The 17,945-nt window shown below is 40.8% G+C and overlaps 1 protein-coding gene across 1 annotated transcript in view; it reads right to left on the bottom strand.

The window, feature by feature from the left end:
* KCNH5 (potassium voltage-gated channel subfamily H member 5) overlaps positions 1-17,945 on the bottom strand; it is a 144,821-nt gene that overhangs the window by 46,785 nt on the left and 80,091 nt on the right. Inside the window, exon 7 of the mRNA XM_042047621.1 lies at positions 11,215-11,414. Within this exon, the coding sequence (XP_041903555.1) occupies positions 11,215-11,414 (200 nt within the window). The remainder of the gene's footprint in view (positions 1-11,214; positions 11,415-17,945) is intronic.

Raw genomic sequence — 17,945 nt, 5'->3', positions numbered from 1 at the left:
ATCCATCCATCCATCCATCCATCCATCCATCCATCCATCCATCCATCCATCCCTCCAGTTATTTCAGAAAGCTTCTGGTGGGAGTTTTACATTGATTTGGGGTAGTCTTTTCCTACCTATCTACTGCTTTCACTTCACCTGAAAGTGTGATGTGGAAGGCAGGACTGTTCTGTTACAGTGTGCTCACTCCTAACAGCTTTCACACTCATTTTCCAGAGCTGCAGGTGGAAATGCTCTGTCCTGTCTGTGGGCATCCCTCCAGACCTGGCGCCCAGATGATCTGCCTGCTGCTATGCTCAATCCCTTGCAGGAGCACAGATCGGACACACAGAGCTGAAGGAGCTCGAGGACATGCAAAGACAGACCATCCACAACAGAAAAACACCACGTTTTGTTCAGACTCAGAAAACCCAGCTTTCAGAAGTCTTGCTGTAGGTGACCACTTACCAACACGTGTCCAAGCACACCCAGGGCTCAGTTTCAGTGAGACAAATAAGGAATTACCTGCCCAGGAGGGCATACAGACTAGAAAATCTAAAGAGATTGGAGGAAAAAGGAAGTATAATAACACCTCATGAAATATAAAGTAGAGGTGAGTGATAAAATGTCCTGTGAACATGAAGACATCTTCACTGTAGATCAATTAAGTAAGATCTTCAACTAGTTTCTTACCTTAAATAGCTTTCCCTATTGAAACAGTAACACAAATACACCTGAAGAAAGAAAGTGAACACCTGTGGGTCTTGTTGGGTCTGTAAACTGGGTGTTTAATATTTGCACACCCTCCTAAACACACTAACATCCTTATAGCCCAAAAGATGCACAGTAGCTAATTGCACTGAGAAACACAGAAAACCTTTTAATGTGTTTCTAGGATAAATGATAGAAAAGAGCACGAGACTAAGAGCACTCAGGAAGTCTCATATCAAGAAGACTGCAGATCAATAGTACTGATTAATTTCTCATGGTATGGAATTTATCTGGCAGCTTGCTCTGCAGACAGTGCAGGAGACAGGGACACTGGGTCAGTGAGTTGACTATCATGGAATAATAGCAGAAGGAGACTGGTAACCTTGACTAAGCTTTGAGGCAAATGGTCGTGTTAATGAACTCAAGCTATGATTTTAATTTCTGTTTAATGCAGGAGAGGTATAAAACAAGTTACTGCAAAGCATTACCAAAGCTCCTAAAACATAGAATGTGAAAAGAATAAATAACTCCTATTTAAATAATAATATTTAGTCCTCTTTTTTTTATTTAAATAGATCAAAGCTCCTTTGGGATCAAAGACATAATGAATACAGAAAGATGAAGTAGAAGTCATTCTCCCATTCTCTGTACCGTGACAGTCTGAGGTGAGAAGCGGCTACTGCAACCATCTGCACTAACCTCTTCCACTACAAATGTTCACATCAATCCCAGAATTCCTGGTAAAATTATAGCCTACAAGGCCTTGACTTAATGTTTTCAAATGATACAGGGTATTTGTTCCAATGGACAGCTTGGATGTTGTTTCTGAACTGATTTTTTTTTTAATTTTCAGCCAACAGCCTGAATCTATCATCTTGCTGAGATAAAAGACATGCCATAATCAGAAATCTCGTCCACATGTAGATGTTCATAGAATATGATCAGGTCACCTCTCAATCTGGAAAAAACAAGAGTGATAGATGATGCATTTTCTGCCTTACTCTACGAAGCCCAGCTCTTTTGGAAACTTCCCCCTGCATGAGGTTTCTTCACTTGCAACCAACTTCTCAGAGCTACCAGATAATTAGTTTTTGTTTTAGTTAACACAGAGTAAGTCAATTTGGGTTAATGATATTTTTCTGTAACAAAATGTTGTATAGTACACACTAAAATCCCCTGCATAATTATGTTTTATCATAAAAATTAGTAATAAACACATTTGACAAGACATATTCTCTACAAGCCATCATTTGCATAAATAATAATATCTTGTCTGAGTCACTGTAGACCATATTCTGTATCACATTTCCATAATTTAGTAGGGGCAAATGTCAATTTTACAAACTTCTATTTACCTGAGTCATTCCATTTACCATTAGAAATGTGGGCACACCTTAGTTCCTCAGCAAAAAACAAAGATTACTTTCCAGAGTGATTGTTTCACCTCGGCCTCACTTCTGGATCAAACAGAAAGTTTGTCTTTATTACAATACAACAGAAACATGCCATCTTTCTTCATCTCAAGAGCAACTTAATGAAAATTTCTGCTTTCTTTTCTACTATGATTGATGATTTTTAACATTTTTATCTACTCTTGGGCCTGAATCATGGTTATAAGTTTTTTATGTCCTTTTAATACTTTCAGAAATTTAAGTGCTTTTGACTTAACAAGGCCACGAGCTAGGAATTCTCGAACATTGCTCTTAAGAAAAGTGTCTGTGCTCATACGTGACTGATTACCAAACTTTAGCTTTTGAGCTTCCAAACTGCAGGAAAAATCGGGTAAACTGTTGCAGGGGTTGTTCCTATAAGATTCCGAGATGTTCCAGGAGCCCTTGTTTGTTTGGAATGTAAAACAGTTGCGTCCCTCAAGTAAAAGCCACTTGGATGCAAAGCAGCATACTATTTCCTCACAAAGACAGACTTAGATACAGAGTATTAAAAGCCAACACTCAAAGAATTACTCTTTGTATAGACACATATCTATAAAAAGAGCAGCATATCTATCATTACACACTGTAATACGAACAGACAGAAAAAAAATCCATTGCACAGAAAAAAGCCAGTCTTGGAAAGCATAATTCAGGAATTTTCTGATGCCACGATAAAGTGATTCTCCTAATGACAAATCACTGTACAGAGATATATGGAGATACCAGTTATCAACTAGGACAGCAGTAAATGAGTAATGATCCAAGAGTTAGCCAGGAACAATATGCTTCATTTGAGTTTTCTTGCCTGCTATGTAGACATTAAGAACAGGGAATGAAACAGATGACAACTAAAACAAACATTTAATATTAGAAGATTTGGCAAGGCATTGTTGACTGCTAAAGATAAATGTAGATCTACATGGGGAAATAAGAGAGCAAAGATAGACAATTGCAACATTCAGGTATGTGATTACTGCATGCTCTTCAAATGAGGACTTCAAATTTAGATGAATTCACCTGAAAATGACCCCTTATTTATAATACAAGACTTGGGACATTCTTAGTGTGAATTCCTCTCTCTGAGATCTCAGCATTTTTAAGGCAGCATGCAACTAAAGAGATACAAACTAGTGGCACCATGGCTGTCCCTGAGTCCATATTGTGTAAAAATGCACACACATGGGTGTAAAAAGAAATTCAGGTGAAGGGAGAGGACATCCTGCAAAGCTCAGTCAATTTTTCCACTGTTAAGGAAATGCCTCCAACACATCCTGGTAACAGAACCAAAGCTCACCTGGGACGTTGGTTCTACCCTGTGTGTTCTTTCAGCAGCACAGCAAAAACCACCAAGACAAATTTCTTAATGAGGAGATTTCCTTGGAGATTCCATGGCCTTTCGCAGTGAAACCCGCAGTTGGTAAGGCAGGCAGGATATTCAGGTTGCTGATGGCAATGCTTTGCCAGGTGAGGGGTTTGGAGCACTTGGAGGGGGCAGTCTGCCCAGACCAGGTGCTTGTGCTGCTGCAGAAGTTGCTCTGTAATAAATCTGCAGCCACAGACTTTGCAGCCAGCTCTCCCCTATGCATCCAGGCAGCAGGAAAGAACAGAACCTGCTACACGTCAGTGCAAAATGAGAGGAGAAAGCTGAATTCTACCCAGAGGAGAATCTTTGCTGGCTGTATAAACTGATTTTAGCAGGAAAGGTGCAAAGCTCCCTGAACAGCACACAGGTATCCACAAAGACCCGAGCCACTACAAAGCTGAGGGAGGAGAAAGGAAAGCACAGAATAACGTTTATCCCTTTCCCTCTCTGCACAGAAAACTAAACCTCCTCTAAGTCAGCATAAGGCAATTGCTGAGCTCTGCCATCACCACCTGGCACCCAGCTGGTACAGACCCCAACACAACAACACCCAAAACAAAGAGTCAACACCACCACCATCTCTAGATCATCTCATATGGAAAAGGCGACAGTGAGAGAATGGCTTGTGGTTGCTGCTAGAGACTGGGAAAGGCTGGAACCTGCTCTGGAAGACCCACAGGGAACTGGCACAAAACATCTCACAGTCCTTTCAGCATGAGATCTGTAGGGGTGGGGAATTAAACTCCCCAGGAGGTTCCATCTGATTTTTTAAGTCTCTCATCCATTTCCTCAGCATGTGCAGGCAGTTCATGCATGATAAGCCTCCTGAACCACTCAAAGAGCTCTACGGGGAGCAGAGATTATAAAAAATTCAAACAAAAGCAAATGAATAAAAACAAAAACTGCACAGATTAAGAGCACATCCAAACAATATCTTTTAGAATGGGTTTACAGGTTTAAGTATTTGTTAAAAAAATCTTCCCCAGCTGGAAAACACTACATGATGGCTTAGCAGGTATTACAGAATCTGTTAAGACTTGTCAACAAAAAGGGCAGAGGCTAGTGAATCATGAACATTAGCTATCAATCCTCTTTCAGCACACAGAATTCCCACTTTTTGGGGGTTGTAGGTAGGGAACATATTGACTGATAACCAAGCCAAGAGCTTAGACATTCTGTGGTGTAGTAACTAGGACCATTTCCTAAATGAGTAACTGTAACAAATATCAGAGATACTAAAAATGCCAGCTTTGAAAATAAATAAAATAAACTCCTCCAACCTCAAACCCATTTGAAGCCATGCACAGCTCTTTTTATTTTGTGGAAAAAGGCCCCTCTGGGTTTTCAGACATATTCAGCAGTCAGAATCAAGGTCAGCTCTTTCCGAAAAATCCACAACACTCACTAGGCACCTGATGAAGTTACTCAGATTTTTAGGAAGATTTGGCTCATTTGAGTGTGGAACTCCTTTTCAGGCCTGGCTAAAAGTGTTACAATCGGCACTGGATGGAGGCCAAAGAGACGAAGGTAAGAAAGCAGCTGATTGGCAAATCACAGCATTTTTCTGTAATAATCAGATAATTTTGTAAGGATCTCAAAGATGATGCATGGAGCTGTGCAGTAATTAACCCTGCATGCATTAGGATAGTCTTTAATACATCACAGAGTATCTTGGCACTAAGAACTGAACGTCAGCAGCAATGGTGTGCTCTGTTTTAACTGCAGTAAGATCCAAGGTCATTTGGATTTACATGCTCAGAAATCGAGATTTGAAAATCACACCTAAGTTGAGTTTGGCTTGTTTTCTTATTAATAATACATGAACTGAACCAGAGATTAAAATGGATAGTTTTAGTGGTATAGTAACAAAATCAACTTGTTTTGTAACCAAGTGACCTGTTAGAGACACTAAAAAAATCCCTAGAAATTGGCTGTAGAGTCAATTAAATTCAGTTTTGTCAACACGGAGAGAATCTGGCCAAGGGTTTGAAAATCAGGGCAAGATGAGAGGCATCACCATGTCTTTTAAGGAATCAAGTGGTTCACTAGCACAGGGGTCACTGGCTTGTCTGATGCACTGAAAAATGCACACTAAGAACATCCACGGATGACCCAAAGTAGTAGATCCTACGTTGCCTAAAGGTTGCGTATTTAAAGGTTTTATTCTTTTCAGTTTTGCTGTAATATCTACAGCAAGCAAAATTATTGCATGGCCTTCTAATGGGGCACAGGATAGCACACTACAGGGAAATCTTATCATGAAAAACCAGCTTTTTAGATAAAAGAAGAAAAAGAAACATCAGAAAGAATATGTCATACATCAAAGAATTTCTCAAGTCACAACAGCTTCCGGCTCTAAGGTCATTCTTGGAAGAATGGAATAGTTCTGTGCACTATTTTATTTTGTGCACTATTTTATTTTATTTTCTTCTGGAGGTGGCTTTATCTTCTAACATGCACCATTATGTAAAGACACTCAAGGAAATGAAGGATGAAAACAGATGTGGAGATTTTCCCTGAGATGTGGTCTGGAACTGACAGCCCCTTTGTCTGCTCCATCCCTTTAGTGGCAGTGCTCAGGAAATTGCCTGGCCCATCCACTCAGGGACTTATTCCCCCAGGAATTAAGCTTGTGAGCTGCTCCATAGTCGTGGCATCTCCTCAAGCATGACAAGTTCACCTCTTATTCTGTCTCAATCCCAAGATATTACATCCAAGGGGCAGAGATAATTGTGGATAATCTTCGCTGGCCCTGCAGAGTGCATACAGGAGGCAAACAATCCATAAAGGGGAAACAGAAAGCCGCACGGGTGCACAGGCCCCACTCAGGGACCCATGGGAAGCACAGTGAGACCTTGAGCATCTCTCCTGCATCCTGCTCTCCAGAGACCCCTGGATTCCAACTGTACCTGTTCCTAGCTCAGCTCTGTGAGGCGAGGGACACTTGTTCACCTCGTCCCAATCTGCAAGGAACAACCAATAGCCTCTACAGCCTCTACAACGGAACAAAAATACTTGTCCAAATGATTTTTACCTGCTCTTTCCAGCAGGGAATTGTGTGCAGCTGTCACAGCTAGTTTTGTAGAAGTTCTCTCCGGCCATGAAGCTTGGCAGCCTTCTACTCCTGGTCATCCACCAGGAAATCCAGCCAGCACTTATGGACACCTCAATGTGATGGGACATGGCAGGAATGGCAGCCTGATTCCTCTTTGTTGTCTCAGGGTATCACTAATTATTTCTACAGCTCTTGAAGCTCTTGTTAGCAGCAAACATGGATAAGCTGCACTGTCCTCATGTAGATTAATGTTTAATGAAGTTACAACCTGTGTCTATTTACCATAAACCCATCTCCTTTATGAAAGCTTAGTGGACCAGCAGTGAGTAATTCTAATACAGTGTTATGTTCCTGTGATTTCCATTTCAGTCAGTGCAATGTGGAATTGGCTTTCATTATCCCAATTGCCATTGATGTTCAGGTTGAATAAATTAAATAAATAAAATTAAATAAAATGCCTTTTTTTCTCATTCAACCTTTGACTTTTCTGAAGGAAACTACTGTTAAAACATGATAGACATTTATTTAATTGCTTTCTGAGCAAACTGTAAGCCATACAACAGCACAGAGGTCAAGATGGAAAATCTTTGGGTTTTTACAGACATTTCAGAGTGTTATCATTAGATAAGACCTTGAGACATCTGCATGTTAGTTAATGGTTGTTCTGCTTTCTTGGATAATGACCTATTTCTTACAGAAGAGCTAATATCTATAAATTTCTCATTTGCTGCCTGGATATTTTAATAAAAACTAAGAGATTTGAATTCTGTGTGTTTCATATATCAAATTATTACTGCAAAGATTTTTTTAATCTACTTAAAAATGGTAATATACACATGAAGTACTGCCTCATTTTACCTCTCACAAAAAAAAACCCCCAGGTTCTGATGGATGAGAGATACTGTTTAATATATAAAGACTTTTCAGTTTCTCATGTTTTTAACCCTGCTTGTTATTAGATGAGTAACCCTGAAATCTGTATCACTAAACATAAAAAAATTAAAAAATAAATCCCATCTTGTTTTAGCCACTGTTACACCAGGAAATAAATGTCCATGTATTACATATCTCATCCCAGCTGTCAGAGGAGGGCTCTCATGTTTAAGTGATTTAAGATTATGGATCAGAGGCCACTTGCTTCCCCTTAGGTAATAATAATAAATATGCTAATGCTTTTAGTGTCATTGTTAATTCCTTGTTTGTGAGCACACAGAGACAGGCTGAAGCAATATGGTCTGAAGATGGGATGTGAAGATGAGCTATTCCCAAGGAGATCAGGGAAGCCAAAATTCTGAGCTTAAAGCACCGTCAATGCAGTGTGGGAGACCAAGTCCTCTTCCCCATACCAGGAAAACACACAGAGGCTTTAAATTCTCTTTAGGACATCTTGCTACACAGGCAGCAAGGACTAGATCCTCACTTAACCTCCTCCACTCTAACTTCCACTTTGCCTTCAATTCTCATGTAAGCACCCATCCTTATCAGTTTTAGCCAAGATCTTTGTTGGGACTACACACTGAACGTGTCATTCAGGGATAAGTATCTGAGGCAACAAATCAACACATGTTAAGCAGTAGTAATTTCAATCAAGTTTTTAACTTACATTTTGATTTCAAGCATATTAATTTAAAATCTTTAGTTATCAAAGAAACACATGTGTTTACTGTTGCTCCATCAATGCTAAGATCATTCAATACCATAGAAACCTACTGGAACACTCATAAAAAAACCTCATTCTTCCTTCTTGTTCTTTAAATTTAGGTTTCAAAACAAAGGCATTTCAACATACTGAGTGACTGAGTGAAATGTATTACAAATTTGGGGCAAATGATGTTGCAAAACACATTCCAGTGTGACAGTGGAGATATATTTGGAACAATTTAGGATGTAATAGCGTATACTAGGTTGAAAAACATCCCTGGATGATGGAAATTGTCTGATCTCTCTGATGGAAATGAAAAGCTGAAATTCCTCAATAATTATCCTGTGTCATGAGTACATGTGTTTTGCAGGATAATAAGAAGCTTAATGAAAAGTTCATAAAAATTAAGGAAAATGGGAAATCATGATGCAAATATATCCTCACAACAGACTGCTCAGAATGTCATTACTGGAGCTTTGAAAACAGAACTGGTAGAAACCTCCAAGGTCAGGTCCAGGCTGTCAAACAAAGCAGTGCAGAGAAGCAATCCAAGACCTGGAACAATAATCCCCTCTTCCAAACTGGAGCACTGTCTGGACTCAGCAGCTCAGCTGCAGGTGCAGAGCATCCCATTAGCCCCTCTGTATCCACAATAATAAATCTGAGCTGACACTGAGTACCTTGGGGGTCTCTATGCCCCCATCCCCTTGCTGCTCTAGGTTTGGTGCAGATGGATGCAATTTAAGCGCAGAGAGTCTTACAGCAAGGCTTGAAGGATTAATGAAGGACCTAAGGCAAGAGAAACCATCCACCCTAGATGACCAGTCTCGAGGACTGTACCACTGTTTCTATGATTTTTCAGATGGAATTTACAACTTTTTCTCATTTGTTTGGGTGAAGTACATCATAACACCTTCCTGAGTGGAGATGAATGTAGAAAGACTGGCTATGAAACAGCTTTCCAAGCTTTTGCTAAAGACAAGGTTTTTGCAGCAGAAAGCAAACTGCCTGATCCTTGCCCTCATACAGACCCTGGGATGCTCTGTGCAGGCACTACAGGCCACTGGAGCTGTTGCTTTTGCAGACTTGCAGGCTGTAAGGGACACAAAACACCAAAATATCCAACCCAGTGCTCAAGTTCTTACATTTCTTGTCTCTATTCTTCTGTAACATGGGCTTTTCTGGGAAGCTTGATTAGCTGCAGCTACTGATGTCCAGATGCAGAGGTCCCTGAAATCCTTCCACTGTTCTAAATTGGGTTTGGATCCAGGCCTACGTTTAGGCAAGTCTTCACCAAAGGAAAATTGTTAAAAACCTAAGTCACAGATTTTACAGGTAAATTAATTATCTAGCTAAGCAGCCACTCCATCTTCCAGACCAGAGAACAATGCTTGCCATGAGTTGGAGATTATGGCTCTAACTGCATTTTTATAATCTGTAAAACCGGACATGCGGAAACTGTGGTAGGAAATTTCAGTAATTAAAGCATAAGTTCTCCTAATTAACTGCAAAGCATCATTAAAATCTAATGAAACTGTAGTGGAGTAACACAGAACTCTGGCTTAACTGCAAGGAGATAAATGCAAATGAAAGTTGAATTTTCATGTAGTTTGAAGTTTATACAATAGGACTGAATGCATTTACAGTGGTTTAGAATATAAAAGCTCACTTTTAACACATGTGAATCAGGATTAGGAAGTTAGGGTATTAGTGTATAAGAAGTTAACGTATTAAAGAATGTGGAATACTGAAGCATAAGAATAACAAAATAAAAATTTAAGAATAAGAAAATAAAAATAAAAATAAGAAATAAAAATTTTTGCTACTTAAAGTAGTTGTATTTGTGGTGGTAAACTGAATTTCACAGCAGATGATAAATAAGAGAACTGCTGTTGCATCAGCATGGTGTAAGACTAAATTTTTCGGTGCAGAGACCTCATCCTGGCATACCTGAACAATCTGCATCACCCTCCCATACTGCACCAGAGATTCAACTGAAGAAAGAACTGTAAAGCTCTGCAAGCACAGTTCAAGATATTAATCTGTCATGGCTTTTCCTCACCCTCCTTCAGACCCTTGGCTTTTAAGTTGTTAGGAGGAAAATCATGGATACTGGAGCTTGAATACCTAATTTAAGATGATGTGTACCAGGTCCACAGGAGCCACAGGAGCACTGCTGATCCTCACTGAACAAAAATCTGTACCTAAAACTGTTTTATGTTGCCTTACACTCAAGGGATTGCAGGTGGAACTCTTCCCTCATCTGACTTCAGCTCTCTGAAATAGCCAAAGCTGGACAGACTCACTGCACATCCAATGGAAAAAGAGAGGTCTTGAGGACAAGTCATGAAGTCAGTCCTGGCAAATGATCAATCCCTCTCCAAAGATGACCTTCTTTAATCAGCTTTTGAAGAAACCTAAATGACCAGTCCTTTCTGAGGGCTAAAGTCCTGTAGGACTTCCACCCTGGCATGGATGCCAATGGTATCACACTCTCTGTACCTCCCTACCAAAGGCCTGAAGTGCCAGTCCAGAGATTTGAGCTCAGGGAGATCAATGTCTACTGCCATTAAATCCTATACTAATTATGCTGGTGGATACACCGACATCCTGGGCATCAGCAAAAGGTCCAAGCCAATCAAACTCATCTCATTGGCACAGATGCCAATACTTCTCAGGATAATACCAGTGTAGTTTAGACACCAAATTATGTTTTCAGGCTAATTTGAAGACCAATCTCCCATTGATTTCAATAGTTAAGTACATTAAAATAATTTAGTACTTAGACAAACTAAGACTGGACAGCAGAAAACATTTACCACAATGACAAATAAACACATACTTTCAAAGCAGCAAAACAGTCCATTTTTAAAACAAGCAGTTTTTGTTCCAAACACAAACATAATAAAGGTGTAGTGTGCAGTTAAGAATTTGTTAGTAAATTTTATGCTGCTATACAGTCCACTCTCTAAGAAAGCACACACTGAACACAAACTCTTGCTATCTAAACTGTTACCTCGGGTACTCATACCTTTTCTGTGTCAATTCCTTTAGACATGGACCAGGTTGAGACAATATAATCCATGACTCTTTCACTAAGGCCTTTTGGGACTTGATATAATTTTAGGAAATCCCTCACATTGTTCAGCATCTCATGGTACCGGTTCGTGTTGGCATACATTTGCTGGAAAATGGTGGTGACGTTTCCAAAAATAGTTGCATAAAGAAGAGCTGGAAAAAAAAAAAAAATTGAAAATAAATATGTATGCTCTAGTCAATGCTAATCATAATTCAAGGCTAATGTCAGAGAATTTTATGCTTGTCTACAAATTACTGCAAATATGTAGGTGTAAACTAAGAATTTCTACTTGTGCACACCTTCTCACACACGTACATGTACAGAGTTGTTTCCTGAATTTACCCATACACCTCATACAGCTCATACAGCCACCCCATGTGCATTCATTCACAAAATCATAGAGATCATGTCCATGCATGGAGTTATTTAAAAACAGACGGTGCATTTTAAGTCTTTTACCCTATGCTAATCCAAACTAATTTTCAAACGTAGCTTCAGCCTGCCAGTAAACTTTGAAGGCACTGCCCAAAGAATCATCTTGATCTCCTGTAAGATTGGCTCAGCTTCCACATGCTATGAGCAGAAAATGGCCTCAGTCCCAAAGATGAAACAAAATGGAGAAGAAAGGAACCTGGCAAGGGGATAGGGATACAAATGGGGTCCTGTGTCAATGGCCAGGATGTTCACAGGAAGGATTGAGGGTGGCAGTCACAGTCTAATGTCGCAGAGAGCTCCACCACGCATGGCTGTGTGATGTCAGCTCCAGATGCCAGCCACAAATGAGTCTGAAGAGAGAAAAACTGGACCAGCAAACAATAGAAAGTGCCTTTGCTGAAGGCACATGGCTGGGGCAGGAGGAAGTCATGGCAGACTGGGAAGTACTGCCTCAAACCCACTCCTGAGTTCTCTTCTGGTTTGATTCTCCCCTTTCCAAACATGCCCAAAAAATCACAGGCCATACTTGAGAAGGTCACATGTTTTAAGGAAACCTTTCCAACTGAAAAGTCATCAATCTCAGCGTACCATTACGAATGTGATGCAGCAAATACTAATTGATGCAGAGCAGTTAATTTTTAAAGGCTTAATTTGGCAAAGCATTTAAGACAAAATTTAAATGCACACCTTTGCTAGTGCTGTCTTGAACAATGCTGGATTAAACCACGCTTTTAAAGTCAAGGAAGTTTTAGGTGCCTTATTGTTTCACAATGTAATTACACTTGCAAACTAGCCCAAAATTATATTCTTACATTAGATATTACAGATTTTGGCAGAAAAGAGATTCTGGTATCTCATAACACCAATGTGCTGCATTACTTCTGGTTTTGACATTATCAAATACACAAAAATGTGCCTGTCATTTTTAATAATCTTTGCTCAGAGGTACTTTATAGCAGAATTCAGCTATGCATTTCCATATTGCTTTTTTTTAAAAAAAAAAAACCAACTGCAGCCTACAAATGGTAAGAAATAAGCCACTGTGAAAGGAAAAAATGCCTTCCATCGCTCAGTGCATAATGTCTTCCCTCTACAACACCCATTTCTACCTCCAGAAATCTCACTTTGTTTCACACTAATTTACTATTGTTCATTACCCCTACGTGAGAGGTGGCATTTTTATAGAAACACAGTGCTCTCCTAAAACCTATCTAATAGAAGAATTATACTTCCATTTCACACAGAGTTTTCTCTATGTCCAGATAGAAATCAGATGTCAAAGTTCATCACATATACAGGATCATATCAAACATGGTCACAATAATGTGTAGCACAAATGAACACAAGATTTCTGTTTAAGAAAAAACAGCAGAATAATACTCTGTGAGATGTTGCAAGGGCAGGTTTTTTCCTTGCTTTTCTGATTGCTGCATCACATCTGCGAGCTACAGAAAGATTTTCTGTACCTCCGTATCCATTCAGACATATATCAACACTTAAGAGTACAAGCATATGGATTATAAGAAAGTTCAGATGGATGAATGCCACATGACTTTTTTATTTCTTTAGCTTTCTCTGCTCCTTTGGACTTTTGCAGCAGGACAAACCTGATGAAATATCACTTCTCTTAAGTGCAACATCCCTCATTCTTCTGAACAGTTGCTGATTTATCGTGCACTCATCTCATCGGGTACATGAGGGCACAATATCTCTGATGTTAGATGCTACTGCAAATCATATAAATGCCTAGAGAAGCCCTAATTGCCCCCAAAATGCTGTCTTTCTTCAGAGGTAGAATTTCTACAACCTCTAACTACAACTAGACTGCATCTGCAAATCCAGTGCCTACAACCCAACTGGCCATGCAGACCTAGCCAGAGGACACAGGCTGATTGAAAATGTGCCCTGTACAACTGGCACAAAGAGATTCAACTCTGTCACCTGCCAGGTTGGAAACAGCTAAGAATGCCATGGTGAAAACAGCTTGTCTGAAGCAACTGGAACCCTTTACCTCCTCTTGGCAGAGAGGATTTGTACAAAAATACACGGCCAGAGAAGAAATTCTAGTTCTATGCCTCATAATATAGGCTCCTGGAAAAGCTGTACTTAAAAAAAAATGTTTCTTTGGGACATTAAGGGTAAATAAATCATTGGATCAAGCACATAAAATCCCTGTAAACACCATCCAGCAACACCTCGCTAAGCCAGAATCCACCAGGCTGTGGAGTCTGCACAGAGAAACTCAGCATTATATCCCTGTTGGAAACCAAAGCCTTCCTTTTGAACTGGAAATGGTAAAAATGGTTGAGTTCAGCCAAATACTCCACTTCTCTCACAGGTCACTGCATGGGGGATCTTTGGCAAAGAGTTGAAGGGAACCTACTTAGATCTTCACAGCTTTGAAGCTGCACCTTAAAGGCTCTCCTCACTCATGTTGCTCCCCCATGCCCACACCAGTAGCTGCTGAGGCCAGTTTGCAGGTTTTTGGGGGAGAGAAGATTTTTCATAATTTACCTCTCTCTGTAAATCCTCTCCCCATCCCTGTTCTCTACATGACAACTAGAAAAGGAGGTCACTTACAGAAAGCTGATTTTTACTGTTTTGCAGGTCTTGGTATGCAACAGAAGCTCAGACACGCTGACAAGCATCTAATGCTGCTGTCACCTTCAAAGGGTTAAGGCTCTCCATCAATAACCCTTAGTGTCCACAATTAGCAAGCAAAGATTTCTCGGAGAATCCCATTTTAATGAGCAAATGTTGAAGTGACAAGTGTGAGTTTTACCCCTCACCTTTAAAAAAAAGGAAGGCAGATGAGCACTACCAAGGGCATTCCACTTTTGCTGTATTTTAATTATTTTGGCAGGTGGAATTGGCAGTAAAAAACATTTGCAAAAGGTTCTGAAAGAAAATAAAACACTGTGTCTCTCTTTACAGTAGAAGTATTTAAACAACCTCTAAAGAAATCTCTAAAGGTATTCATACACTTTAATGGTTTTCATTTAGTCTCTCAGTTTACAGTAAAGAGGAGAGATGAGGTTGAAGGTGAAATTACCCAATTTCATGAAAGGACTACTTAGGTCAAACTGCATTTATTCACCTTCTCTTTACTGACCTGAATTTCTCCAAACATCTCCTGTTATGTTCCTACAGTCATGCAACACTCATCAACTCAGTTTTTCGATCTGTGTAAAACTGGAACAGTCTTCACTAAACTTCATAGAGATAAATTTGATGTAATGATGCAGAAATATTTTTTCTCAGTCCTAAAGGTGAGGTAAGTGGTCCAACTGTTATTTTAGCTTCTATCTTTTCTCTTCAGTGTGGCAAATCTCCCCAAAATTACATACAAGAACCCAAGTACTATATATTTTTACATATAAAATCTGTTACTATATTTGTACTTTTATAAAACATTTCTGAATGATTTAGCATAGTGTTACATAAATGTTTTAACCTATTTAAAAATAAGGAACTTTCGGAAAAAAAATTACTCAGAGTTACCTAAATAATCCCAAAGCATTTCAGATCTCTTATTATCCTGACCATATGCTGAACACATCCAGATAGGAACATCTGCCTTAAGGAACTGAAGGCTTAATTGAGAGATCTGATTTTCCTTATGTCCTGCTCTATGCTAGAGTAGTGTTAATCCAAGCATATACAATGTTCCTCTAAACTGCAATTGTAAGGAAGATTAGCAAGTGGGTACCAGCCTCTTCACCCAAATATCAAGTGACAGGACAAGTGAAAATGGCCTCAAGTTGTGCCAAGGGAGTATTAGATTGGAAATTAGGAAAAAATTTCTTCACTGAAGGAGTGTCCAGCATTGGAACAGGCTGTCCAGGGAAGTGGTGGAGTTACCACCCCTGGAGGGATTTAAAAGGCGTGTAGATGTGGCATTTGGGGACGTGGTTTAGTGGTGGGCTGGGCAGTGCTGGGTTAATGGTTGGACTCAAGGACCTTGGAAGTCTTTTCCAATTTAAACGATGCTACAAGGCCATGATCCTGGAAAAATATAGATTTTCATTTCTACATGTTGAGGTTAGCTGCAACTTCTTCAACTAATTTTTGAAATTAGTTATTCCTGTAAGATTTTTAGGTCAGTATTATTAAAGTTCTATCATTCAGGAGAGATTCGATAAAAACTCCAACATTCGTTTGCATACTGGGTTTGCATGGCCTGGTTGTGGTACTGAGAGGGTGGCTTCTGTGAGAAGCTGCTGGAAGCTTCCTCCATGTCCAGCAGAGCCAGTCCCTGGCAGCTCCAAGCTGGATGTGCCACTGGCCAAGGCTGGGCCAGTTAGGAATGATGGTAACACCTCTATGGTAACATATTTGAGAAGAAGAAATAAGTTACTGTGCAGATGTAACTGCAGCCAGAGAAGAGCAGGATGGGAATATGTGACGGGAACAGCTCTGCAGACACCAAGGTCAGTGCAGAAGGAGGGGCAGGAGCTGCTCCAGGTGCCAGAGCTGGGATTCCCCTGCAGTCCGTGGTGCAGCCCATGGGGAGGCAGCTGTGCCCCTGCAGCCCATGGAGGCCCATGGGGATGCAGAGATCCACCTGCAGCCCCAGGAGGAGACACATGCTGGAACAGGGGGATGTCTGAGAGGAGGCTGTGACCCCGTGGGAGGCCTGTGCTGGAGCAGGGTCCTGGCAGGGACTTGCAGACCCATGGAGAGAGGAGCCCAACTGGAGCAGGTGTCCTGGTAGGACTTGTGACCCTGTGGGGGACCCACGCTGGAGCAGTCCATCCTTGAGGGATTGACCCCATGGAAGAGTGACCCACTCTGGAGCAGTCTGGAGAGAAGTGTTGCCCATGGGATGATCTCACATGAGAGAAGTTCATGGAGACCTGTCTCCCGTGAGAGGGACACCACACTGGAGCAGGGGAAGGACTCCTCTCCTGAAGCAGTGGCAGAAACAACCTGTGATAAACAGACCAAAACCCCCATTCCCATCTCTCTGCACCACTGGTGGGGAAGAGGTAGAGCTGGCAAGGAGGAAAACATGGGGGGAAGGTGTTTTTAAGGTCTTAAGGTACTACTCATTATCCTGCTCTGATTTTGACAGTAATAAATTCAATTAATATCTAATTTGAGTCTTTTTTGCCTGTGATGGTATTTGGTGAGTGATCTCTCCTGGTCCTTATCTCAACTCATGAACTTTTGTTATATTTTCTCTCCATCCAGCTGTGGAGGGGAATGATAGAGAGGTTTTGGTTGGTGTCTGGCACCCACACAGGGTCAACACACTACAATTTACTAAATACAGAGAGAAGCCCAGTACCCAAATATCTGACTCACAATTTTTAAAGCTGACTAGTTTTCTGCTATTTCTTTCCACCTCACCTTAACACAGCTGGCTCAGATTGCAAAACTTTTGCAGCACTGTTTGGTGCACCACTAGGCAGTGCCCATCTCCTGCATCAAACAGCCTCGCTGAGATGCTGCAGCGGCAAAAAGCTGCCACTTTCTCAACAGAAATAGCTTTCCTCAAATCCACCAACAAGTTTCAACCAAGTGTACTACTTGGGAGAAAATAATCCTCCTAAGCCCCCTCCCTCATCACTGTTTTATAGCACTTTTTTGATGCCAGCCCCAGCCTCCCACGTCTCCCCCTCAGGGACACTCCTGTCTGCCAGCTGTGCCAGTGAAAGCACCAACACAGCCCCGTGGTTTTACAGCTCTTCAGAAGCCCAACCTTGATTCTGAATCCTTGGCCCCAGTAAATATTCTGCTGTTAAAATACCCTCTCCCATCCCAGCAATGTTTTACATCAGTGTTCAATCAGTGTTTTAAAATACAATTGCTCCCCATTTACAGGGAGATGCCAACATCACAGCACACTAACTTTTAAATTTTTCTTCCAAAATCATCCAAAGCATTAAAAAAACCTCCTCTCCTCCAATTACCCCTGCAGCCAGATCACTGTATTATCCCATGACACATCATCCAATGCATTTATCCTCCTATAAGCCGCAACAATGCATTGTCACACCCACCTTGCAGAGGAGAAGCTAAGGGGCAAAGGTCTGGATTCAGCAATGAAATTCAGCTCTGAACTCCTCACCGAAACCATCTGACTGCTGAAATCTGGGGGGAATTGTACACAATCATGTCTGATCAAAAGTCCACCATGATCCCAGATTCCAGCCTGATTCCACCACTAGCCTGGCCTGGGCACTTCCAGATGTGTGTCCTGTATTGCCCCTGCAGGGTGGTGGCATTCCTACATCTCACACTGC

Source organism: Corvus kubaryi, unplaced genomic scaffold (genome assembly GCF_017639235.1).
Source record: "Corvus kubaryi isolate FWS band 111438036 unplaced genomic scaffold, C.kubaryi_AGA036_p1.0 66, whole genome shotgun sequence".
Taxonomy (NCBI): domain Eukaryota; kingdom Metazoa; phylum Chordata; class Aves; order Passeriformes; family Corvidae; genus Corvus; species Corvus kubaryi.
The sequence above is the reverse complement of the archived record's forward strand: the minus strand, read 5'-3'. Positions and strand labels throughout refer to the sequence as shown.